Source organism: Rhagoletis pomonella, unplaced genomic scaffold, assembly GCF_013731165.1.
Source record: "Rhagoletis pomonella isolate Grant_MI unplaced genomic scaffold, Rhpom_1.0 Rhpom_scaffold_00004, whole genome shotgun sequence".
In the NCBI taxonomy this organism is placed as follows: Eukaryota; Metazoa; Arthropoda; class Insecta; order Diptera; family Tephritidae; genus Rhagoletis; species Rhagoletis pomonella.
In genome coordinates, this window is record NW_023458558.1 from 49,013,123 (window position 1) to 49,040,693 (window position 27,571).

The 27,571-nt window shown below is 35.1% G+C and overlaps 1 protein-coding gene and 1 long non-coding RNA gene across 3 annotated transcripts in view; both read left to right on the plus strand.

The window, feature by feature from the left end:
* LOC118737713 overlaps window positions 1-13,514 on the plus strand; it is a 29,939-nt gene extending 16,425 nt beyond the window's left edge. For both annotated transcript variants that reach the window (XM_036468418.1, XM_036468419.1), the window contains exons 3-9: window positions 1,835-1,882; window positions 4,516-4,589; window positions 7,860-8,062; window positions 8,147-8,174; window positions 8,738-8,822; window positions 9,048-9,281; window positions 11,536-13,514. In XM_036468418.1, the coding sequence (XP_036324311.1) occupies window positions 1,835-1,882; window positions 4,516-4,589; window positions 7,860-8,062; window positions 8,147-8,174; window positions 8,738-8,822; window positions 9,048-9,281; window positions 11,536-11,738 (875 nt within the window). In that variant the 3' untranslated portion in view covers window positions 11,739-13,514. The remainder of the gene's footprint in view (window positions 1-1,834; window positions 1,883-4,515; window positions 4,590-7,859; window positions 8,063-8,146; window positions 8,175-8,737; window positions 8,823-9,047; window positions 9,282-11,535) is intronic.
* A 2,160-nt stretch (window positions 13,515-15,674) lies between these two features.
* On the plus strand, window positions 15,675-19,093 carry LOC118737715. Its single transcript, XR_004992834.1, has 2 exons — window positions 15,675-18,433; window positions 18,510-19,093. It is a non-coding gene; the product is annotated as an uncharacterized LOC118737715 (long non-coding RNA).
* Window positions 19,094-27,571: the final 8,478 nt, after the last annotated feature.

Here is a 27,571-nt window from a genome sequence, read left to right on the forward strand (position 1 = left end):
ATCTTCATCTTCATCTTCATCTTCATCTTCATCTTCATCTTCATCTTATCTTTATATTTGTTTTTGATTATATTCTTGTCTTTGCATTAGTCTTTTCCCGCCCAATTGGCGTTTAACGCAGCTATTCGTTTTCTATACCCGTCATATGCTACCTGTACCGTTGCGTTAAATATTTATCGCAAACATAACGGAGCTATAATAATAAGATTTGCTTCAATAATTTGAGTTTAACTTTTTAAACAGGTGGCCACCCTCTTCAGGCACCTCAAAAATATTTTAATTGTGTTTCTGTAAGCTCTTTCTGTACAGTATAGTATTTTAAGCGTACGACTTTTGTATAATTTAACTAAATTTGACTTTTGAAACAGGTGGCAACCCTCCTACATTTAGCTAGAAAATACAACTTATTCAAAACCATTTCTTTTGATACCCATATTGGGATAATTCGTTTAACTAAATAAATAATTTGAATTTGATTTTCGTATATATGGCAACCCTTTAAAAGACTAAAACCATACTGCACATCTGCAGGTCAAGCCCTTTCATGTGACACCTCACTTTTGAAAATCGTACGAACGATACAGATTTTATGACTTGATGTTAAATATTTTACGCAACCCTCTGCGGCAGAGAAATTTTGAGTTCGATTTTCTAACATGTGGCAACTCCTTTCATGGAACTAAGGCTATGGTGTACACCCGAAGGACAAGGCCTTTCATGTGACACCTCATTTTTAAAAATCGAACGAACGATAGAGAGTTTATGGCTTGGTGTTAAATATTTAACGCAACCATCTCCGAACTCGATTAAGAAGTTTCACTTCAAAAATAGCACAAGCCAACTCAGGTTTGCAACAGAAATATATGCCCGTCCCATTATTTCTGGAGGAAAGAGTGGGGCAATAGGCTCAGATGTCAAAATTCCTTGAACACACACACACACACGAAATAATGGCAATTTCTTCTTGACCGTTTTCTTTAGAGCTGCGTACGGGCCTTTAGGCTATAAAAATAGGTTTTAAAAATATCTTAACTTCAGCGCTAGCTATCGTAAATTTATCCCCTTGCACAATAGACACATGTTATACTGGTGTAGTTATATTGCGCATGCAGTACAATTAACGATAGGTGCTATGAATATGAGCTCAATCGGTTCAGTAGTTTTCATATAAACAGACGCACACGACATTTTTATGCTTACATACATTCACTCCCATTTGTCATTAGATCAGTGCGAGTTTCAAGTGGCTAAAAAATGCCGTTGATTTTTGAAATTGTTTTGGTTGACAGTATCATGCATTTTCTTCCATACAAAGTATGCTCGACAAAATTTTTATATGGAAGAATTGCGCAGCACCGTCAACAACAAAAAAAAAATAAAATAAAATAAAATAAAATGTAAAAAATAATCGATATTTAAAGGCCACTTGAAACTAGCACTTTATTTTATGGTCTAAAAAACGGCATATCTGAAATTTTTCTGAAAATGTTATCAACTTATTTTCTGTAGGTCATTAGGATGGCACATCTCTTTTTTGACATGTTTTTTTTTTTTATTTTTATACAATTTTAAAATCGGAGTTGGGCGTAGAATATGCTACATTTTTATAAAAAAAATGAATGAATATTAAACAAAGAAAAGGGAATCTGTACATACTGGGGATCAAAGGGGTCTGCTAATCTAATAACTGGGAGTGTATAAACGATTATATAAAAATTTTCTAAACAATATAATTTCAAATGCAGTTTGTTTACATATGCTCATTGTAATAAAATACGAAAACGATTTTTCTGATTGTACGAAATTAAAATATTTTTTTCTTCATTGCTTTCAGGTACTGTTGGGAAACAGATCAAAGGAGGCTACTTGTTGCGATACAAAAGTGAGTAACTAAAGGTGGAGTCCTCAGTGAGAGCGAATAAGCACTTGTCTTACGGCATAAAAAATTATTTTTCATTCACCGACTTTAGTACTATACATACATAAGTACTTATGTGCATACATACAAGCGCCAAAGGGAAGTGAAGGACACCCTATGAACAAGAAAAGCACTAAGCATTTGCAAGATCAATCAAAAATTTTTAAACAATTTTTACGGAAAAACAACTCCGTCCTTGCGATGGCATAAATAAAATATGTTGAGTGGGCAAAGAAACTGCAGCAGCACTTTAGCTTATCAGCCGATTCACGGCCAAATGCTCCTCTAATGTTGCTGTAGTATGTATGTATGTATGTATGTAGGTAAATACATCGGTAGTGGTGCTTTGCCAACTGATACAAGCCAACATTCTCAAACAAAAAAATTAACAATCAAATGAATGTACATACACACAGGCATACATACATGTGTATATGCACTATGTAAATTTGTATGTATGTGTGCCTATACGGGGTATGTATGTATGTATGTATATTACATACTTTTTGTGTCATACACAATTTCGCAGGATTTTGCGACAATTTGCTAAATCAGCATAAGTGCAATACACATTGACATGACGCAGCAATTCCTTCCTTCCGACGCGCACAAACAATGGCACAAATTTCCAAAGCGCTCACTAAGTGGCAGGCAGCCCCATGGGGTAAAGCGGTGCACAGCCACATTTGCTTACACTGTTTTTTAAGTATATATGTATGTATGTATGTATGTATATTACCTAGTTGAGGAGGGGAAGTGAGATTTGATGAAGGCTTTTAAGGGCCGCCTGCCTGTTTAGTGGTAAAAGCTTATGGTGCTGCTGTCGATGTACATACATACATACATATGTATGCATGTATGTAAGTGTCGGTAGCACTGTTGTAGATGAAGATGACATTGGTATCATTTTTTTTATACCCGAGCGCACTTATGCACAAGGGTATTATAACTTTGTCCGCATAACGGTTGTTTGTAACAGGCCAAACGAATCGAGATAGATATATTTAGACAAATGTATACATAAATGATTAGAAAAGAAATCGATTAAGCGGTAACTCTCCGTCCGTCCGTCCGTCCGTCCGTATACGATAACTTGAGTAAAAATTGAGATATATTAACGAAACTTGGTACACATACTTCCTTCGGGCGTAGGACGGATGGTATTGAAAATTGGAAAAATCGGAGAATAATCACGCCTACCTCCCATATAACGATAATTTTCAGAAATACGAAAACTGCGATATTTTAGTAACTCCTGACTATTATTCACTCAAAATTGATATTTACAATAATTTTTAGACGAAAAATAAGAATATTATACATTTTTGGAAAATGGGCGCAGCCACGCCCACTTATGATTACATGTTTATATCTTGGTAACCGCTCGACCAATTTCTCCCAAACTAGGAACAGTTATTGGCCTAAGTACACAATACCAACTGGCTAAAAATTTTTAAAATTGGACAATAACCACGCCCACTTCCCAAATAACGGTTATTTCGAGAAATACGAAATCTTCAAAAAATCAGTAAGTACTAAAACTTATTTATTCAAAATTGATGCTTGCAATAATTCTTTATCGGGAAATACGTTTTTGATAAAAATGTTTGGAAAAAGGGCGTGGCGCCGCCCACTTATTACCACCGCCCACTACTAATTTGTACCAAATTCGGTACGGTTATTGTGCTTGTCACATAAAAGCAAAGGGTTGAAAATTATTGAGATCGGGCTAAAATTACAGCCACTTTTCATATAACGGTAAATTTCAGAAATGCTTGAAACTTCGATGTTTCGAAATTTAAGGATGCTAATTTACTCAAAATTGATACTAACAATTCCTTGAAAAGAAACAACATTATTATGGAGTTTTGGAAAATGGGCGTGATACCGCCCACATACGACTACATAGTTAAGTTTATCTCATTATGTCAAACTGAACGATCTATCGAAGACGTTTAAAATAGGGGTAAAACAACCCCTAGCTTACCATGTAGCGGTAGTTTTCGGAAAGGGGAAAACATACAATTAATACTTGCGCCGGGTATTTAATGTTCGGCTCCGCCCGAACTTAGACTTTCCAACTTTTTTTGTTTTCGTTATTACTACTGTTGCTGTAACTGTAGCTTTTGCTGATGGTGATGATGATGGTGCAGATTACATTTGTAAGCGCATTTAAATTTTCAAGAATCTCACTGCCGCAAAAAAGGCATTTGCTACAATAACGAATTCACATCCGTTTTAACATACTCGCATATATGTACAATGTACATATGTACATATGTACGCAAGCATGTGTATAAATGCATGAAGTGCCCACTTGTGTGGTTTCATAATTTCACTTTCACTTCAAGTGTCAGCTCTGGCTTGCCAAAGACATTGGGGGCTTGGGAGGATGTCGTTATGGGTCACTGGTTGCCAACATATGGACAAATGTCTAAAACAAGCTAAGAAATACTTGAGAAGTCAAATTACATTTGCGTTTTTTTTATATTTTATTCCACCAAGAGTGGTTGACCTTCAGAGTTGGGAGTCAATGAAAAGATTTTGTAATATTTTTCAAAATTTATTTATTTTTTTCCGAAAAATAAACTTTATAGAGCAATTGCTGTGGAACCGCTGGGTCGAGGAATGGGTAGTGCTGTACGATGACTCGACAATGGCTTGGTTTACGGTAAGTGCAAATATAATAAACAAAATTATTATTTATACATATGTAAGTAAATTAAGGTGGGTATTTTTTTCCCCTTCCTTCCGAGCAGATTCGGATTAGACGTACAATTCCAAAAAGCCGCATCAATTTTAAACGAAGCTATTTTGAATAAATATTAAGTTTTCTTATAATTTAATGCAGAATCCTGATATCCTCGGAAGGATGTCGAAATAAATCTTCATACAAATTAACCAGCCATAATATACGAAAACACAAATTTTCATGCAAGACCACTTAGAAGGTGTTTTTTATACGAACTTGTCGAATAGTCGAACTTTTATATCAACTATAAGTCAGGCAGATTAAGTAGTGGATATGAAGCTGAAAAGGGTAGATAGGATGCATTTTGAACCGTCACAGAAAAGACGTCAAAATAATGCTGTTCTGATGCATCGCTTAATAGGTCTCTTATCATTATAGTTTTGTTTTTGAAAAAGGTTAGGGTAGGCAAGGTTGAGTGGCACTACGCTGTGGGACTCACTTAGACTCAGGGTGCTTTGTGATACCGGATGCGGTTTTCAGTTGTCCCCGTTCCCCTTCAAACCACTTGGTGCTTGGCAAGAAAGTCCATAAACTCTAATCATCCAATAGCTGTTGCTCTCCACTTTCCCAGAGCTAGGCAATGGCAGACATGGTTTCGGATGGTTTTCCCCTCTTCCTTGTCCGTGCAGCTTATTCAGTGGTCGTTCCACCGTGCGTCCAGTTTAGCTGAGTGGGATTCAATCAGACTTAAGTTTCTGTGGATTTCTTGCCTCCATAGGTTAAGTAGAGGCTTAGTTCATTGGGCGTTTATGGCTGGCCATAGTGTTCTAGCAATATAACAGGTTGATTGTACTCGTCATCTTTCATTGGAAATTTCTGTGAATTTTAGATTGACGAATTATCTCAGCAATCCTGTTAAGGGATCGGCGACATTGAGCAACTACTTTTGAAGTGGGCGAAATTTTTCCCAGGCATTTAAAAATTGCCTGGCTGTCAGTGAAAATGTAGTTTCCATGATCAGGATTGGTATCACACTATACCAGTGAAGCGGCCGTTGTAATAGCCATCAGTTCCACTTGAAAAAATACTGCAGTAGTAAAGAATGCGAAAGCTGAAACATATACCTGATGCCTCCGAAAAATCGCTTCGACCACTATTTTTTCTCGAGTTTTGACGCAACCGTGCAAACATGAATTGATCCTCTTTCTCTGACTGTACCCAATGCCTATTCTTCGTTTGAACGTTGGTAGTGCGGGAGAGTGTGATGTTGTCGGTTATAGGATATTCAGTAGTCGTTCAATATTTTGCAGTGATTAATAAGTAGATGACTCCATTTCTTGGTCGCGTTAAACCTTATGTTAGTGTTACATGACCACTCTCTTGCAAACAGACCCGTCGGAGGAGAGGTTAGTAACGAATTGAGTGCTTTCGTGGCGATTGCCTTCATGTCTTTTGTTAACAAAAGTATACAGCAGTTTTGGATTTGTGGATCATTTCAGAAGTGAATGCAAGATACCACGAGATTTCGTGTATGTCTGTATATCAAGATATGTGTGCTATTGATAGCCCAACGCGCTGATCTTCTCATACTTCATTCAGCTTACATGAGTATGGTAGCATTCTAGAGTATCTATCCCCTCTTATCTTCTTATTATCTGGTATGCCAGAAAAAAACGGCTTCAAACTCAATAAATTTGTTGAATATATTTAACTGTGATAAGGCCATAAATAACTGGCAAAAGATGAAATGGGTCAAATGACCTCTGCCCGTCTTTCTAGTTTAAATGTCCTTTGCGTGTAAGCGAACGAAGGAGTGGGCTATGCAGTATATGCATTTCACCGAACCGGAAACTTATAATTTCTAGAGCCAAACATGCTGCTAAATATTTACATAGATAACCTAATATAATAATAGATTGGCGTTTACACATATTTTAGTGTTTGTCCGAGCTTCTCCTCTGATTTGTGGCGTGCGCCTTGATGTTGTCACACAAAGCGGAGGGACCTACAGTTTTACGCCGACTCCGAACGGCGATTGTATTTTTATGAGAAGCTGTTTTTATGGCAGAAATACACTCGGAGGTTTGCCATTGCCTGCCGACGGACGACCGCTGTTAAGAAAAAACCTCTTTTCTATATTTTTTGCGATGTTGCTTTGACCAGGGTTTGAACCCAGGCGTTGCGGAGTGGAAGCGCGCACTGCTTACCACTATACCACAGCGGCCGACATAGATAAGCTACTTTCATATAAAACTAATTCGATTACCGTAGCGGACTGTGAGGAGGCTATAAGAAGGCAAAAGCCATATTGGGTCCCAGGACACAAGGGTGTGGAAGGTAATGAGAGAGCTGACGAGCGAGGAGAGCTTTCTCTTAGACGCCTCATTAGTGACAGATAAAAGGATTAAGGGAATTGGTTCTTTTCAGGAAATCAAAAGATTACACGATCTGCTCATGGACTGCAAGGCGGATAGCTTTTGGAAAAGAACTCAAGATTATTTGTTGTTTATACGATAAGAAACGTACTGATTTCCTACTATCAACAAGTAGAAAAGACCTGAGTCGTTTGGTAGGGCTGCTAACAAAGCATGGTTGCCAGCAGTACATGCTTTTAAATTAGGTCATATAGAGGAAAAAAAGTGTAACTGTCACGAGGAAACTGTTAAAAATATAATTTGCGAGTGACCAGCCTTCAGCGGGCAAAGACTTGCGTTACTCGGTAAGGTGCAGCTGCAGTGTTTACAGTCACCAATCGACAAATGACAAAAGTCTTCTTTTTGTTCTTTAATGGCGCAGTAACCGCCTAAAGGATGCTGACCTTTACTACATGTCGTGAAAGGAATGGCAGGGTCGTAACGGTGATTTCAAAAGCGGACAACATTTTTGATTTTTTAAGAATATGGTACAAATTCATATTAAACAAAGAAAGAAATACGGCATTATAAAATTTGTGGCAAATGCGCATGGCATCCCCAAACAGCTAGGACATAAAGCTATTGACACAGGGCAATTTTTGAATAAACAATTTACTATTAAGATTAAGGGCCAAATTCACAGTGCGTAGTTAACTCGAATCGGCAGCTAACTACAAATTTTCAGTAAGCTCTGTGAATTTGGCCTTAATTTGTTATATTTAATTATTTTCCTAATGTCTGTTAAGACATTATACAATAATACAAAATAAGCAAACCATACATACATACTCGTTTATTATAACCATTAAAAAAAAACAAAAACCTGAACACTCAGGAACCTGGGAGATCATCGCCAGCTGGTAAAATCCTAGTCAAAGAAGCGCCCGAGATGTTGGCCATTGCACATTGGACTGGGCAAATACCACGACGCCCACCACTGCCCGAAGGTTGCAGTGTATCACAGTTGATTGCATTGGGTTCGAGGAGAAAACGTTCCAAAGTCTATTGGATGTTGGCCAAATCTGAACAGGAAGTCAGGTAAATAGTTGTCTAATAAATTTTTTACGTACGAAATGCGTACTCATAAATTTGCTTTTGGCCTTTTTCTTATTTTCCTTGCAGTGAATGGGTTGACGCCATAACTAAGACGGTAAGTTAATTTACATAGTAGTAGCCAAATAAGAATAGTACATACATACATACATATGTATTCATGTATATATGTACATTCATATATCTTTGCGAATACCGGCTAAAGTCGGAAGGCAAACCCAAAATACACAATAGGAATTCTTCTGTGAGACTTCATAGCAATATTGAAGAAGGCTTTGCTGAAATCAAATTTCTACACTTTCATATGAATTTGCTAATAGAATTTAACCTGGCTGATGCATACATTCACAAGCATATGACTTAAGCTGTTATTCTTTATTGGCACAGATATGTACGAAAAACAAAAATTATAAAATTTCAAGACCCTACAACAAATTATTTCCTTTTTATTGGAAATGCTATTTTATGTTTGTTATCGCGACATTTCTCTTTAGATCAGAAAATATATTATTTCCCATAAAAAGGACCCCCAAAGGGTCATGAAATTTCATAATTTTTTTTTCGCTGGGCACCCTAATATACATCCAAGCATATATACATATTTGTTAATTGTATTCTCCATTATATTAATGTATTTTCTGTTTTTTGACATTTATGTAGCTGCCTCCGCCACCCCAAATAGAGCTCGTAGTTGACAAGCCGCATCTTATGAATGTCTTACGCCGGCCTTTAGTGCGCATACGACGTACGTTTTATAGAATTATTCATTTGCTAATACGGTGTTTACATGAAGCGATTTTCCAGAAAATTTTTGAGGCGATTAGTTGAAAAGGCCGATTGTTACTTTCAATTAAAATTTGACCGCAAAATCGCTCCATGCGAACACAATAGTCCATAAAATGCATCCGTACATACAGACATACATACATGCATACAAGTAATGGGCCTAATTGTTTAACTTTGATTGTAGCGGCCACAACGTCCGAGGTTAAACAACGCAAAACTTCGGCACATAGAAGTAGCAGCGCCCATCCAGCTTTGGCCCACCATCGCACTTTCTACGTTCAAAATCCGCTGGTGAAGAGTGATGCCGCTGTAGCCATTTTGAGCAAAAAGCCGGACTCGAAGCCAGCATTGGCATGCGCACTGCCTTGGGGACACGGTTGGGGCTGGGCCACTTTGCCGAATGGAGTGTGGAGCGGCGGTAAGTGGAACACACAAATATATATATATACAAACATACATACGTTGTAATCTATTCAGAGAGGAAAGAAAACCTTTGGAGAAAACAGTTTAGGTGAGATGCCCTCAAACTTCGCCAAAATCAGTTTTTGCTGTTCAATAAATGACTATACATACATAAGTGACTACCAGGTCAATGTGCAGAGATAGTATTTTCAGGAATAGTAGTCCAAAGTTCTAGGTTTAATTTAAGCCTAATTTATCGCCTTTTGTTTCTTTAAGATTTTTTTTAGCTCATTTAGTTTAAAATCTGGATTACGGATTCGTAATCAGCACAAAAAAGTCTATCAAAAATAGCTTTAACAGTGTTGCCACAATTCTCGATGATAAGATTTCTTCCAGCGCTTACTGAGTAAAATTGTTTCCGATCCGCCCAATGGCAAACAACCCCAGCCATCAAACTGGGGAGCGCATCTAAATAAACACTATCATGCCCAGATGTTTCAAGAACATCTCTCTCTAAGCTATATTAGAAGATATTCCAACAGAACCTCCAGTCGAAGGCAGATGAGAGACAATATTTAGTCAAATAAATGAAGTCGTCTCGGTAATAGAAGCTGAGCCATCTGGTCCGACATTAACCAGTCCACATCAAAAAAAGAGAAGTGATGAATCGAACACGGTAGGCCTAACACTTGAAAAGAAATTTTTTTTTTTTTAATTTTGCCAAACTGTGATATACTTATGTATAAATAGTCCTATCAGGGATGGAATATCTTGCCACCCTGTCAGTCATGTCATCTCCAACAATAAACTTTGAACCCATATGAAATCAATAGCGATGGTATTCTTAATCAGTTGTAGCAAATGCTAGGCACATTAGGACCAGGGTTGCCGAAATCTTTTAAAGCAAACTTATTAAAAAAAAAATCGCGTTTTTAAACGAAAAAATCCCCATAAAGTTTGTAGCGAAATTTTTAAACAGATGTCTCAGATTTGACGGTGGTTTGATGGTTAGTAGGAGCTTCGTCGCGTGGACGATAGTACACTTTTATTCTCATTTCTAAATATTTATATCTGTCAAATATAATGGTTATATACCAAAATGGTAGGTTTGCCGAAAACTCTAAAGAAAGCAAGACTACGACTAAAAGTTCAGTTAGTCTAGTCTTGACTTAACTTACGTAAGAAATCGTCAATACGTCAACTTAGCCAGACGCGAAAATATTTTGTTTTTGTATCTTCCTTTTCATCTCATTGTCACTTTGGCGCTTATAAGCCACATCAAAAAAACAAGCATAAACATAAATATATTGCATTAGCCAATATATTGGATTACGTTACGTAAGTAGGTCTAGACTATCTGAGCCTTGAGTACGACATTTTTTTGTCGTTATTGTTGACCGCAAGATATTTTCCGGAATATTCTTTTGTGACTTGCGTCGGAAATTTAATGATAAATACACTTTTTTCAGATGAAGAGATGAAAACTCAACATTTATTCATCAATCAGGGCTGTCATGGAATCCAAGTCGGATTTGCTTTTTAGCGGAGTTACGAAACAATATTGGTTTCATTTGGTGTCGTTTTGGCTTTGCTCTTTTCGAATGTAAACAAAACCGATGTAAATTTGTTTGGCGAAATTTCACAAAATTGAAATGTTTTCAATAATTTAAACAAAAATTAGTGAAAGCAAAAAGACATCTGCAGTCGTAGCATTTCGGTTATTGGAAGTATACTGTTTTACGTTGTATTTTTATGATTTCCCCTAGTTATGAATAAAAATATGAATATGTACATTAATATTTTTTTCTTTTTTACTGCAACGAATAAAAACTAGTAAGCAAAAGAAATCCAACAGCAGTTAGCTGCTTGGTTTGTTTCCGATAGCAAAATCGATATTATTGGTTTCTTTGATACCTAAAATCGACACTAATTTCGTTTTGAACAAAAAACCGATAACATTGGATTTAATGACACCAATGAAATTTTTTTTTGTCGTTTTTAAATCCAATTCCGACAGCAATTGGATTCCATGACAGCCCTAAATATTAGAATTAATACGTGTTATTTCTTGAACCGGTATGCGAATATCCGATCCATTGAAGTGATAGCACGTTTTATATTTCGTACGTATGGCTATCGAATGACGTCGTTCCTCATACGTTGCAATAGAAAGAAAACATTTTCCTATGTAGTAGACATCAGAATCCTTAACTAAAAACTTAGATCTTGTTATATATATAAATATTTATGCTCGATTACTCTTTTGACAGGTCTGACTTGGTCGCAGTGTGAGGATACTTTTACCTTACATGCACTGCCCACCACGCACTGCACCAATCTCGTGGACACGTCATGTAGTGGGGCCGTCTACCACACTGATATCGGTGGCTTTGATTTCCATTCGACTGGCGTTGAAGACTTAGGCGGCGAGGACTTTGATTATGCCATGGATTGCGGAGACTTCATATTTTAAATGCTGCTAACAGAATCGAGCCCAGTAATAGCAATAGATATACATATGTATGTATGTAGCAGGTTCAGGCGAAGCATCACCAAACAAACGAAAGAAAAATTAAACACTGGAAGAATTATAACCACCCCACCCTAGAAAGCGAGTGCTTTAAACACTCAAACGCTTATAAGTTAAATAAATTTAGATTTTCGTAAGGCTCAAGAAACGTAAGAACATAATTAAAATGGACTCACCTTCCACTTTGAAGGATTTTCACACTTTCGCTGCACCCGAGTCATAAGATCGAGCCAAGCTGTAAATGAAAAACAACAACAACAAAAAAAAACAAAAACGAAACACAAAAACCATATAGAATTATTGAATTAAATGTTAACTAAATTACGGGTAAATACGAGAACGAATTTCAGTTGAGTTCTCAACTGCGTGACAATTTAGATTTTTTGCATTTTATAGACGTGTTCGTTAAAGCGAAACGACCTGCGGCGAGTATAATGCGGCGAACTGTATAACTTACTAGCCCAAATACAAATATGAGTATTCCAATGGATTTCAAATGATGCCAAATTTTTGTAAGACGCCACAAAAAATGTGTAGCAGGGACAAAAGAGACGATGCGTGCCACGTTTAGGCGCCGATTGCACCTAAGGGCCGTGAAGTTGGGAATTAGTTTTAAATACTTACTTACATAAATGTGTATATTTGTAGGCATGTTTACACACAACGTCGTCATAGTTGTAGTTGAAATTTAACCAATCATAGCGCATACTAAAGATTACAAAAAAAATAAATAAAAAATGAAAATACGTGAAAGTTACAACACTGAAAACCCAAAAGTTGTTGCGAATTAGGTAAAGGATAGCAATTTGTGCAGACAGAAAGTGTTTATTTTCATGTGAATATGTATGTATATGAGAAACATATATGTATGTATGTAGAAGAAGCAAAGAATTTAGAAACAATAGTAAACTTTTCAGAAAAATATAAAAAATCCAAAAAAAAAAAATTATGTGGTATTTGTAGGTTACCAAACCAAGAACAACAAAAAAAAAAAACAAAAATACACATTGATCTGCCAAATAATTTTGAAAGATATAAAAAGTAGGTATGTATTGTAATCAAATATAAAGATGAAAAAAACATAAACATAAACATAAACAAGGAATCGTTGTACACAAGGAAACGCCACCAAGCAACAATGCGAAACACACGCAACATTTAATTGACAATGCAAAGTTTTTTGAAATGCCGAATTGATTATAGATTTTTTAAATGATTTTTCGATTTTTTACTGTTTTTACGTATCGAGAGATAAAATTATTACTGAAAAAAATAAATAAAAAACAAAAGCAAAAACCAATTGAAAAAAGTAAGTTTAGTGTAATTTTAGTATCAAAATAGGCAAACCAAGAGCAACATGCTGGCAATGTTCTCCGTTAAATATTAAAATCAATTGTCAAATTTACTTAGTACATAGGGTTAAAAAAATATGACCAAAGAAGAAAAATTTGTATGTAGAAAAAAAAAAGAAACAATATGAAAAAATTATGAAAAATTTCATGCACATTCAAATCTAAAAAGTGTAAAGTACATACTTGCGAAAAAAATATGCATATGGGGTAACGACTACCGAAAAATAAAAATAAATGTACGTGCAACAGCTAAAAAACCAAAACACAAAAACCAAAACATGTGTAAGAATATAAATACGGCACAACAACCATAAAAACAGAGTTTCCGAGCACTCAAAAAGGAAGTGTATACTTATACAAAAAAAAATAATAAAAATATTAAACTTAAGTAGAAATCCACCAACCACGAACACCAACCAGCCAACCAAAACATGGCAGTACATGGCAGAGAGCGACGAGAATATGCAAACAATGAAAAGGAGTAATGTTACGTAGTAGATACATATCTCTCGTCTGCTCAGAAATACAAGACTAAATGCAAAAACCCAACAAAAATAAAAATTATTGGTAATTGGTTGACGGCTGATGATCGCCTGCAACTAGTGTTCCTTCCTACACCAAAAATAACCTCAACAGCACCAACAATACAGACACAACAGATCTCTTCGTTACATGTACATATGTATATACATACATAATTGCAGCCTAGGCATTATTGACACGAAAATCAGCGAAACGTAATAAGTATCACCGGGAATTTCGATGTACATTGGGGTGGTCCTTAAATGTAGGAAGCATATTTTTACATCAGATTTCCTGAGCCTCAACCCCTACGTCGATGATACTATAGTCGAAGATGTCACATAAAAATTTTGGTCCCGATTGGAGACGGTTGAGGCGTGTCGCTCAGGGAGCAAAGTTCAGATGCCTCAATGGAGACTCAAAAAAATTTAAATTAATTTGTTTTTCCGTCTAATACCTAAAATCGGTACTACCATAGTCGAAGATATCACATATAAAATTTGGTCCGGACTGACGTCGGTTAAGGTGTGTCGCACAGGGGTCAAAGTTCAGATTACCCTATGCAGACGTTTTAACCGACTCCAATCGGAACAAAAATTTATATGTGATATCCTCGACTTAGTATTATCGATTTTGGGCATTAAATGAAAAAAAAAATTACTTTTAATTTTTTGAGTCCTTAGAGGCATCTGGTCCTTGCGACACGCCTTAAACGACTCCAAACGGGACCATATTTTATATGTGATATCTTCGACTATGGTAGTAACGGAAAAAAAATAATTTTAACTTTTTTAGTCTTTATAGAGGAATATGTACTCTGCGCCCTGTGCGACACGCCTTCACCGTCTCCAATCGAGACCAAAATTTATATGTGTTGTCTGTGACAGTGACATTACCGATTGAGGGAGTAAGACCTAGAAAAAATCCTTCATTTAATTTTTAAGGACCACTCTAATGTACATACATACATACTTATGTACATTTAAATCAGAGAAAATTTCCGTTACAAAGACGCTGCTTCATTCTCCGCCACTTTTGTGCATTTGTATTCACGAATATCAATGCTTTTTAAAGCTTTCAATTCTAATTGGAAAGGCAGTAGTCACCGCAAATTTTTTAAAGCGATTAAAAAGGCAAGAACTTTTGGTGTATGTATTTAATACTTTGAAATTTTCAAAGGAAAAAATAATTCAAAAAAATATCGAAGCATCAAAAAATCCCAAAGCTTTCAAAAATATACCGGAAACTTCTGGAAACCACACAAATCAAGGATCGATTAATTTTTTATCATTTATTGATTGCGTAGAAGTCCAGATTTTTTTTAAATCATCTGGGTTTCGAGCTTTTTAAAATAACGGGTTCTAAAAGTACTTTCGAAAAGGTGATACAAATTTGTGTATCTTTTGGCCGATGTGAAAATAAATCAGTCGACACAGAATTTTAAAAGACATCAAAATGGATCCAACCTATATGTATTAGGAATTTCTTTATAGTCTTAAACGTCTATTATTACCCCCAACCCTGTATGACTCTGACTAAGTAAGCAAAAAGGTCGCTCAAAGCGCTCAAAGTTTTCCATGTATTTTATATGGAACAAAAACCAACTTTTCGTGGAAATGGTAAGGAATTCTTGAAAATCAATATTTTTCGTTTGGAAAACTCTGGTTCTCTGGATTATTAATATCAAACCATTTTTCAATGCTAAACATTTTTTATTTATCTCCCCATTGCTTCTTCTGGCATTTTCTAGGGGTTTTCGTGGACATATAAAATATAGTTACAATAAAAAAATGGTTAACAAATAATTACTGGGGGTCTCCTGAAGAGAAACAGGGGTTTTTCGGTCGAAAATTATTTATTTTCAAGAATTCTATACCAATTCTACGAAAAGTGGGTTTTCCCTATATAAAATACATGGAAAACTTTGAGCGCTTTAAGCGACCTCTAAATATTTTTCGATTTCAAAATAAAAAAGAGGGTTATATTTTTTGCATATATAACAATCTTAGGTGGTGAGAGCATAAAAATTCCGACTTTACTTTTTTACATGCATTTTTGGACCACCCTACTGTACAGGCTTCCTATTATCTCTATGTTCTGGGTCTGATAGCGAAACCTGGTGAGCAACAGACTAAACGTAACGCTCGTTCTATTAAGCCACTATAACGCTGAGCCAAAAGTACAATGGGTTTTTCAACCAAGTTATTGTTTGATTTTTACACGGTCAATACACCGATTGAAAGAAATGTGATTGAAATTGAACATTTCAACACATTTGTATGTCTGGCTGTAGCTAAACGTGCAGAGATACTTGCTATCTCCCAGCAGGTGCGGCTTCGATTGCCGACAGAGCATCTACAAAGCATCTGTGAAGTGAAGAACATGATCAATCGACGAGGAAATTTCTTCAATATTTACGGACGAAATATCGATGTTTTTGAAAACTTATACATACCTACACTAGAGGGAAAATACAAATGGTTGTTGTTCACTTCGCACATATTTGCAACTTATCATCTTCTACCTTATTTGCATATGTACGTATGTTTGTATACAGGTGACTTTAAACAGTTGCCATAAAACGGTGTTCGCATGAGGCGATTTTCTAGGCAATTTTAGAGGCGATTAGTTGAATCAAAAGTTCGCTGCACCCCAACTTCATTGGAAGCGATTAGTGGCGTTTGTTGCTTTCAACTAAAAGTTGCCTCATGTAAACACAGTGTAACCTCACATAATCTAATTAAATTCTTTTGATGAATGTAAAGGATATACATACATATATACATATTTAGATATGTAGCTAGGGGCCGTTGTATTACACAAATATTTTTTTTTTGGTATTCTAATATTTACACCATTCGTACGAACAATTTATGAAAGCTTTATGTATGCGCACGAATTCATAGCACGGTCCGTTCCTGGGCCATCTATTAATCCCACAGAATGTATGAACTTATGTACATAAGTAAGTACGTCTACATAATTACCTAAGTATGTAAGTACGTTTGTAGGTTACAAGACTTAAGCAATTGTCGCAGTGACATTAAATGATAATTGTATGTAGCATTAAATGTTGGCTTTACATGTATTGTACATTCCATTCATGCACACAAACAAACAGAGGTATGTATGTATGTGTTATAGAAAATTATATCTGATTATAAGAACATATTCGAACAATAACGAAAAACAATTTAGAAACAAAAAATGCTAATTAAAAAAAAACAGCAAAAACAGTGGTTTTATCGTGAAAATTTGAGCTTCGAAAAATGTTTGTCGGTTTTTGTTTTTTTTTTAATGTAAAATGTGTCTTAGAAAATGCAAAGTTAAAATTGCCACTATTGAAAGGAACTGTGTATGTAGAACTTAGGAAAAATATTAAACAAAAAAGACTCGTACATAAATAGGTATACACACATACATACGTATGTATGTATGTATGTATGTAAGTATATTGTACAGCAAATGCTTTGGCGAAATGCGAGACGTTCATTTCACGACAAATACATACATACGCCAAATATCGAACATACAGAAATGTCGATGCCAAAATTTGGCCAGTTTCAAGAAGCAATTATTGGAGACTTTGATTTACTAAAAAAAAAAAAAATACCGCTTAACTATTATCGTGTTTATCGTACAGATAAGGCTAATATTTTTTTTATAGAGCTACGTTTATGTTTCGTGCTTTCCAAATTTTGGCTTCGATGTTTATATATGTAGGTATGTATTTACTAAGTATAACATGGATGTATGTACACAATGTACGTTTGTACATAAGACACTTGCTAAATGCGCAAATGTAATTTCGAAAACTCAAATGACCTCCGACAATCATCATAGAATATCTCATTAAATTTTTATAATTTTTATTGTAAATACCCTAAGGAATATTTGTTCGACCCGAGTATAGTTCCTGCTGTGTTCACTTTTTGTAATCAAGAGCAAGGAAAGACCAAAACTACCCTACATTATCTTCGTTTTACAAGCGCGATTAATTTTAACTCTAATATTTATCCTCACTTGGCTATTTTCTCTTTTCGTATGTGTGTGCATTAGGGTGTGACGCTAAATTTATTTTTTTTATCTATTCTTTGGTTTGGCTTAATATTTCCGACAGCGTGGGAAGATGAATTATTTTTAAACGAATTACCGTCATCCCTTGCTCTCTTCAGTGCCAATTTTTGATGACAGCAATTCACACCAAAATAAATATCTTTTATCTCTTCATCTCACTTTCGCTTCATGAAGTCATTAGAACCGTGAAGAACCGTACCAACGACTCGAATTTAAGCAGTTTACTCTGATAGCCTTCTTCGGCATACGTACAAGAATCCTTCAAAATCGGAGGAGCCTATAAACTCATGGCTGATTTCAGCTAAAGTGAGAAGCTACACACTGAAGGAATAGGTCCCTAGAATTAAAAAAGTTGAATGGCCAAAGCCTACGAGCGAAGTATCTAGGAGTCATAGATATTAAAAACGAGTAGCGAAGCCTATTACTTCTGTATATGGTTTATTGAGAAGACACGAGGGGGTCTTAATGAAAAAGTTGCAATACGGATGTATGCAGTGGTGGGCAGCCTTACGGAACCAGTACAAGCATGTAAAACTAGGACTGTAAAACTACAGGGGCAATGAGCAGTTGCTCTACGCACGCCCACAGAGCACCTTCGATTTCACTGGTATAATAATGGCAGTACCGGCTGCTTGGATGTTAAAGTTTTTCCGCTATAATTCTAACCTAATGGACATATGTTTGTATGTATGTGTTCGGTAAAACTAATTTTTGGCATTAAGCTAAATTATTTTCATTTATTTTTTTGTTTTGCGCATCAAAGCATACTCATCAATGAAGTCTTCGGTAACATTTACACTCACACACGCAATTGTGTAAGACAACGTAGTTAGATGTATAGAATTTATGTATTGTTCAATTAGAGTAATGTAGTAAATATTAACAAAAAAAAAAAAAAAAACGCTGATACAATGCAGTCCATGAAATCGTTAAAAACGAACGACATAATATTTAAGCATAAGAAGAAGCAACAACAAAAAATTATACTAAATATAAATGTGTCCGAAAACTACATAACAAATAAATAAAATATGCTACATAGATGACACAAAAATTAGTGACACGAAGACTTAATATTTTCGAAATTTAACATATGTATGTATGTTCGTCATTGATTGAAAAAATAGGTTTCTAGTATTTTAAGCGAAATGTCGGTAAAGCAAACTTCATTAATAATTTAAAATAAATGCTTATACATATGTTCATATGTTTACTTATACATACATACATACTATGTACATATGTAACACTTATATGTACTTATATGTATGTTTATGTGGTCAATCCATGCCGAATTGAGCAATGGTTGAAACCGATAATTTTTTATTTGGATGAATTTTAGTCAGAGCTTTTTTTATCATAAAAAAAGTTCTGTCACAAAAATTTTTTTTTTCGAAAGTGCATAATTTCACAATTTCTCGGATTTTGCAAATTTATTTTTGGAAAATATTAAACTATCATTTAAAAAATGGTCCTCGTCTCATTATAAATGTAATAATTGGGTTTTTATAAGAAAAAAATTTAAAAAAGATTCGAAAAATAAGAAAATTGCAGAATTTTTAAATTAGAAAAAATGTAAAAGCACAACCTTATGTATATACATTTTTTAATAATTTTTTTCCACAATGCCTCTAACCGATCTTAAAAGCTCCGGTGATTTAGTCAATATATGAATTTTTGAACCTTGAAAAAAAAAACGTCTTTACAAACTTTAATATAAGTTTAAGTTATTTAACATAATTTTATTTAGAGTTTTCAAAAAAAAATCCCCATTCAAAAAATTGGTAATTTAAAAATTATTAAAATTTTTTTTAGTTCAAAATTTTAGAATTTCCTGGTTATTGCAAGTTTATTTTTTGAATATCCCAGAAACTGCTAGTTACAGAAAGGGTTCTGGTCTTGTTTTAAATGTGATATTTGGGTTTATATAAAAAAAATATATATTGAAAAAAAGATTCGAAAAATACAAAAAAATCCAGAATTTGCGAATTAAAAATATATATAAACTTATATAAATCTTTGGATATATTTTTTTTACAAAATGCCTCTAAATTTTTAAGATGTTTTTTAAGATATGAATTTTTGAACCTTGGAAAAAAATATTTTGTGCAATTTTGAATATATGTAAATTTAAATTAAATGAAAATGGTTTAACATAACTTTATTTAGAGTTTGCCAAAGAGATACTTCAATATTCAAAAATTGGTTTCTTTAAAAAAAAAAACAGCTTAAAAATTTCAGGATCGTTTATCGGTATTGTATAAAAGTTTAGACACAAATTTTTATAAGTTTTTGCTTTTGCGAATTTTTAATTTTAAAATTCTGTAAATTTGCTTTATAACCCTCAATATCACCATTAAAACGAGACCAAAACCATTTTTGCAATTACATATAGTGTTTTAGATATTCTAAAAATATACTTGCAAAATCCCCCAAATCGAGACGATTAGAAATCAGGTAGTATAGACTTAACTTACGTAAGAGATTGTCAATGATTACTCAACACGTCAACTTAGCCAGAAGCGCAAATAATTTGTATTTTTCTTTCCAGCTGATTTAAACTTTGCCGCCGATAAGGCAGACCAAAAAAATTTCTGAAGAAAAATATAGTGCGTTGGCCAATATATGTATTAGGTTCCGTTACGTAAATTAAGTCTAGACTAACTGAGCCTTTAGAATTTTGATTATCTTTCAAAAATATTCGATTTGATATGGATCTACCCATACATATGTATGTATGTATTTATTTTCAAAGAGTCTGCGTAAAAGCCTTCGGTCGATCGATCGCATTTGCAGCTGATGGCAAAATGCGCTCAAACTTTCAAACCAACATTTTTATGAAAATAAGAAACTAAAACAATGAAACAGAAATATATAAGAAGTAAGAAGTGTTATAAAACACAAGAAAGCATAATTATTGCATGTACTGTGTTTGTAAGTATGTAATGTAGAACAAACAAATAAATTTGAGTCTCGTTTGCAAAATGCGCTGTTCTAGGCACATCTAGAAATAGCATTGTAATTTGTAATGTATTGTAATTGCGTCGATGTCTTATTGTATGTTGTTGTTATAATGTAATGTAATGTTACGTTATGTTTCGTAACATAACGTAAATGAAATGTATATGTAGCCTGAATAAGAAACCAAAAAAAAAATAAAAATAAATGAAATGAACCAAATAAATAATAAAAATAAATGTACACACCCCGCAAAAGAGGAAAAATTATGAAAAATTATTATTTCCGGGGGAAACTGATTGGGAGCAGAAAGGGGCATGATGTGGTATGCCGGTTAAGATTTGGACCATTTGCCTGTGAAAATAATCTTCTTACTTACAGTCGGCGATTTAATAAACCGCAATTTTGTGGTTCCAATATGAATTGAAATTTACATAGATTATTTAGTGTTCAAACAACTATGTTTTTCCGATAAATAGTAAAAGGTACTTGTAGCTTGTCGCCAGGGTATCGTTTATACCGAAAGCACGCAAAAGCTCTCACATCTCTTCCCTCTGATTGATCCGCACATTAGTAACAAGTAGGGTTGCCAGACGTACTGATTTAATCACGATAGTACTAATTTTTCCCATTCCGCAAATCAGTACGCTGATTTTCTGAATTTAAAACCAAATGTACTTATTCAGCCAAAAATTATGAAGGCCTAATTAAAAAATATCTAATTTTCTAAAAAAAAAAAAAAAAAAAAAAAAATCGGCAACACTAGGAACAGGATTCCTTGTGATTGTCTATAAAGAATTCAATATGCGTACATCAGCACGACCCCTCCATACATAAGGACTGTCGAAACCCAGGGAGCTTTTCACTAGCTTTCCGGGGCAATTATTATATGTTTAGCTTGGGGTCGACATACATAAATAATTAAGCTAATTTTTATACACAAGATGGCGTTCTCTAACTATTTCTTTTCATTGTGGACCTATACAATCAGCTGGAAGAGCAGCAAAGTAGAGCTTTTAGCCATACAGCAGGAAACTGCACTGCAGATAAGTTGGCCTGGGAAGGCACCCTTGTGTCAGTGTCCCCAAGTAAGGAGAGGGGGAGTAATTTTGACCATATGGGGACTTCTCGTCAACAGATGGGTCTCGTGCACGATCAGAACGCAGGACGAAAACAGGACATGTGCAACTGCACAGTCCTTCACGCTCTCCAAAGAAACAAGCTCTTTCGACGGGGTCAGACCAGAGGGAGAGGGGTGTTAGCTGAGTAGGATTGAGCTGACATATGAAGAGGTGTTTGGTGTCTTCAAATGCTGGACACTCAACGGGGTTATCGGGTTCGATTCTGGGCAAATAGCTGTTGAGGTGTCTACCATATTCTGACCGTAATTGGACCAGAGTAACGCAGGTCTCTCAAGCAGTCGAAGCTCTGTGTCTGCGATAGGTGATGATTGGGCTTCGGGCACGGCATTCATAGATCGAGAGTCGTGGTAGATGGTGATCGACTCTCTATGAATCCTCCTCCCATTTTTTCCGCTTGTCTTGATCTACGAGTTGCCGAATCTCCAAATTAAGGTCCCTTAGGCGGGCGACCTGCCAGTATATACATTTGTTGATGGTGGGAGGGCGGCGAAGAAGCTGTCGGTTAATTACGCGCAGTCGTTCCAATCACTTTTTTTTGAAGTTGGCGTAGGTTCCGTGCTGCGCGGGAGCAAAGTCGGTGGGGTTATTGATCCATATGGCTATGGGTAAGTGGTCTGAGTCGAGTGTTAAATAGCCATAAGATGGCGACCTTCATATGCTCACCCCTCTAACCAGTCGACTGCAAGGAATGTAACACTCGATCTGCGGCACTCAGGAGGTTGTGGAACCACCGTCATTTTGAAAACAAGGTTGATCAGCACTCTTTAATCCCAAGGGGTACAATCACTTAAGGACCTTAACCGAACTATGCACCAAATTTTGTAGATATTTATACGTGGTAATCAAACCCCAAAAAGATTTCGCGTCCTATCACTACAATTTTTTATTTTTTTTATGAGTATTAAAGTTTAGTTTTTTTTTTTTGGGAAAAGCTCTTTAATTTTATCGTAATTTATCAATCCCCTTAATAAGGGGATTAAGATAAAGTAATGTTATGGATATTAAAGAAGTAGAAGATCTATAAAACCAATACAAATAAAAAATTAAAGAGGCAGATTACTCGTAAAACCGAAACAAATTACACAGCCCAGAAAAAGGAAAAAACAATTTTGGCACGAAAAATAGTAAAGCTGTTATGGATAGACATTTTTGTGCTGATTACGAACTCGTAAGTATAAAGTTTCCATCATCTCCGAATTTTGACAAAAATGAGGTCAAAGTGTCCAAAAATAAATTAAAGCTAGAACTCTCCATTACTATCCCTTAAAATACCATCCCTTCACCTTAACTTTGTGGTCACTTATAGTAATATATTTATTCTTTTCATCCAACAATAAAAAAATACTGAAAAATTGTGCTATTGAAAAAAAAATGTTTGTCAAAATCATTTTTGGTTGTTCAATAATTGACTATAAGTGACCTCAGGGTCAAGGGTCAGCACAAAAAATTCTATCAAAAACAGCTTTAACATTTTCCGTACCAAAATCAGTGTTGTCCTGTCTGATTATAATTGCTTTATTACTATTGTGTATGTACTTATGTATGTTTATACATATGAATATTTTCAAGCAACACCTTTCTACATACATATGTATCATAAAATATATCTTAAGCCTTTTATACTACACCAGATTGTACTTAGACATGGTTACTGGAAACCAGCTGCGTTACCATTGCCGCAATTAGTTGAAGTTGGAATTTTCCAATTGACTGCACTTGTGAATATCTTCAGTGCTCATGAGTTGTGAGCTATATTTACAAAACTTCATCTTCATTTGTATGAACGCATTAAGTATGAATATGTATGATATGTATGTACGTTTAGAGAATACAAAGCGTACTAAGCACTTCAGTAGCATCAACATAGAAAACGCATTGAGAGTGTAATTGACTTAAATTTTAAGTGCGATTGAATGGAAAAGTGCAAACTCTATTCGAGAAAGTTAATGACATGAAATCTGGTTGAACGTTTAATGTAGGTACTTTACTGGCATGAAATAAAAAAAAAACTACATTATTAGGTAACCTCTTAAATCAAAACAAAACAAGAAAAGAAAAACATATTTTTATTGCAAACAAAAAAAAACCAAATGCAGAAGGACCTGTCTCTACTTGCTTTGAGAAACTGGCGGTACTTTGTAAAGAAAGAGGTAACTTTAACAGGTCTATTCTGCGCTGGTAATAAAAAGTTTGTAACCGGTAAATAAAGTTCCTGTAAATTTTTAAACCCTTTTCGCATTCTGTGCTCTCTTGTAACCGGTAACAAAATATTGCCCCGTGAAATATTCAATACAGGAATTACCACAAATCTTCATAGCTGAATTGCTGAATATTTTCACTGCGTTGCCATCGTACATAAAATCGCGGTGACAAGAAGTGGTAACATTTTTTGGTAATACAATTTTCCGGTCACAAAATCTTCGGTAACGTGCAGAATAGACCTGTAAGTCACAAATTAAGCTAAATTGTACGACTCGACAACAGTCGCATTGTCTATTGTCGTACTGAAATAAGTAAACGTAAGCGTAAAATCGTCGAAAACTTTACAGTGCTGCCAAGCTTTTCCGTTTTAATACATTAGTCGAGTGGAAATTTTAGGCAATGACGTGAAATTTTCGGTACGATTCGACTCTTGAAAAACGACTTGCATTCGACACGACTCTCGCAATGAGGGTGATTAGCTCTGATCCAATACTTTTCCAGTAAAATCCTGTAAAAATTTCAAACAGAAAAATTACTCTCTGAAGTGAGTGTAAAAAGTGAGTAACAACAAAAATTGCGGGAACAAAATAAGCATTTTTCCTGAAAAAAACCGTCAGCCAATGATCGCTTGACACTTTTCATGATTTTACCATAATAAAAAGTTCGGGTAAAATCTCGCAACATCATTCTCTACACAGCTCTCCAAAAATCGCTCTCATTTGCAGGATTTTGGAGGAATTTGGAGTATGGGATCATTTTTCCCGTAACTTCCTGCAAGTTCGTGTAAAAACCTGTAAGTTCATGGAGTACTGGATCAGAGCTATTTCCACCATGAACCAAGCAAAGGTTCCCGCAATTTTTAAAGTTAAGGAACATACCATTAAACTATGTTCAAATGTTCGGTGGGAATATGTGGCTGGGAAATGGTTCCAATTATGTTCACTTATTAAGAAAATTTTTGTGGGGTGCACTTTCCCCTAGTCCGTCCCTCCCCCTCGTGGTTCCACGCCTGATAAAATGATTTTGACAAAGTGTTCTGAGCTAATAGACGCGCCAACGTACATATTGTCGTAGCTGCGCATGCTCGCCGACAACTTGAGCCGTTTCGTTGCTAATTAAAGTCAAGTGATTTTGCTTGGCAATTGACGCCGATGCAATAATATACATACATAGATATTGAGCCGCGGAAAGCCAAAACAAGTCAAACGGCAGAGTAGTTGAAAGTAAACACAGCGATCCCAGCCAGCGAATGCTGTTTGTTGCAAGGGCCGCGCCTGTTTTAACTTCATATGCATATGTATGTTCGTATGTATGTACATATATATGTAAATGCAAGCAATGCAAATGCAGATATTTCTATGTACATACATATATGTATGTATTTATCTTGCTGCGGTGAATCGCCTCTGCGGAATTTGTGGTGAGTTGAGGCATTTGGTTTGTTTTACAAAAGTTCATAAGCATATTTTTGCATATTACTCTTATTGCCCATACATACATACATATTGTCCTCCTCTTCACTTTTGCTCTATTCTTTCAATTTATTTTAAACTTTCTTGTGTTTTTTGTTTTTAATTTTAAGTACACATATGCAACCTCACTCACAAACAGTGTTGCCATAAGTGCAGATTTATCTTCAAAACTAAGATTTTTCATGCTATTTTTTATTAAAAATCTTCAAAAAGAGATCTTCTAAAAATATCTTCAAAATTAAGATTTTTGTGTATGATGTAAGGTTTTTAAAATTTGAGTTAAAATTGTTAAACTTTATTACGTTATGGTAACCAGCAAATGAAGGAAGAAAAAAAAATGCGGTTTATGATAAAAACGTTGAGCGTATGAAATACCCTCCACTATTATCTGCCTTCTTCTCTCGCATAGTAAAACATATGTATACTCTAGTGGAGAGTTAGAAAGTGCAAGCAAAAAAACAAAATTCGAAAAAAATGAAAAAAGGGGGAAAAATAGCGATTTCGAAACGTTTTGAAGTAGATCGTATACACATATACGAACAGCAAAATAAAACGATTTAAGTTAACACGAATTAATGCATCGTATAAACACATAAATTAAACTTTCAGTGCCCGCAGCGGCCCAAAGAAAAGTGGAAAGCGTTAAGCATTTTTCACGGACCTTGTTTTTGTATGGAGAAAATAAAAAAGTCCTAGCCACTTTATCATACTGAAATTGCATGGTCTGTAAAACTGCATAATCAAAATCTTTTTAAAAAATCGAATTAAAAAGCTCTCAATTGTTATGAAACTTTGTCGACTTTTGACTTCTTGGTATTGTAAAGATTTTTTAGCTGTGAAATCTTATTTTGAAGATTTTTGTTGATGAAATTAAGATTTTTAAGGCACTTTCTCTGGCAACACTGCTCACAAATAATCCAACAGTTTGTGCTTATGTTTCTTATATTTCTTGTTTTATTTGGCTGTGTTTTATACATTGTAGCTCATCAATTCAATGTCTGTGGGGTGGGTTCACACTCATGCGATGAGAATCGTTGAGGCAGCGAGCTCTCGGTCATAGGCGACCAGGCGAAGTTAAGTACATATGTATGTACATAATGTATGCCTGAAGCCAGTTTAGCTGCTGTTGTGGAGGCATTGGAGCCATTCAAGTGGTTTGCATGTGAGCGCAAAGCGAGGGCCTGTTGGAGCAGCGCTCAGCTGCTGGTGCGCGGTCGAAATGGGTAAAGTCGGTTACAAAAGTTTTCGCAAACAATGCGCTCGACAGTCTTCGCATAAACTTCTAAGTAAACAGAAGAGTTACTGCAGTTCCATTAAGTCGAATAATCAAAGCGAAAATAAAAATTGTTATTTTTTCTGTTTTTGTAGTAACTAGATAAAGGTGAATGAAACACGCGTTAGTAATCCATAACATTCCACTCAACAACAAATATCAAAAAATAAACAAAAAAAACTATACTCTATAGATGGATTTGAATAGCTAAAATAAATCTGCAATAGAGACTAGTAATTGTTAAAGCGACAAAAAGAAGCATTGATGAGCAGCGAAAACGAACAGCATTTAAAAGATTCAAAAAGCGAGCATATAATAAAATACATACATAGATTAGTATGAGCATATGGTGAGTGTGATTTTTTTCTACAACTTCTATTTTCGGCGTTTCTAGTTATTATCATAATTTTTGCTATTTATCCATCGTTCATGCTTGCTAACTTGCCAAATACCATTAATTTTTGCGGTTATTGTTGTTGTTTCCAATTGGGAAAGTACTTGTGTACATTAGGGTGGCCAAAATTGTATTTGTATTGTATGGGGGTATATTTATGTATCTATATCAACTTTCAATTTTCTGCTGTAACCAATACAGGGCGCTCAATAACTTCGAAATGCGCTACTGCATCCCTCTGAGGTTGGCAAAAATATTGATAATTTTTATAAAAAGCTAGTGTTGCCATGCCAACTGAAGCTGGTTATATTTTTTCAGCTAATTTAAATTTGAAAATTTGAAATATTCTTAAGTTGCTTGCAGGCTAACCTAATATTCGCGGCT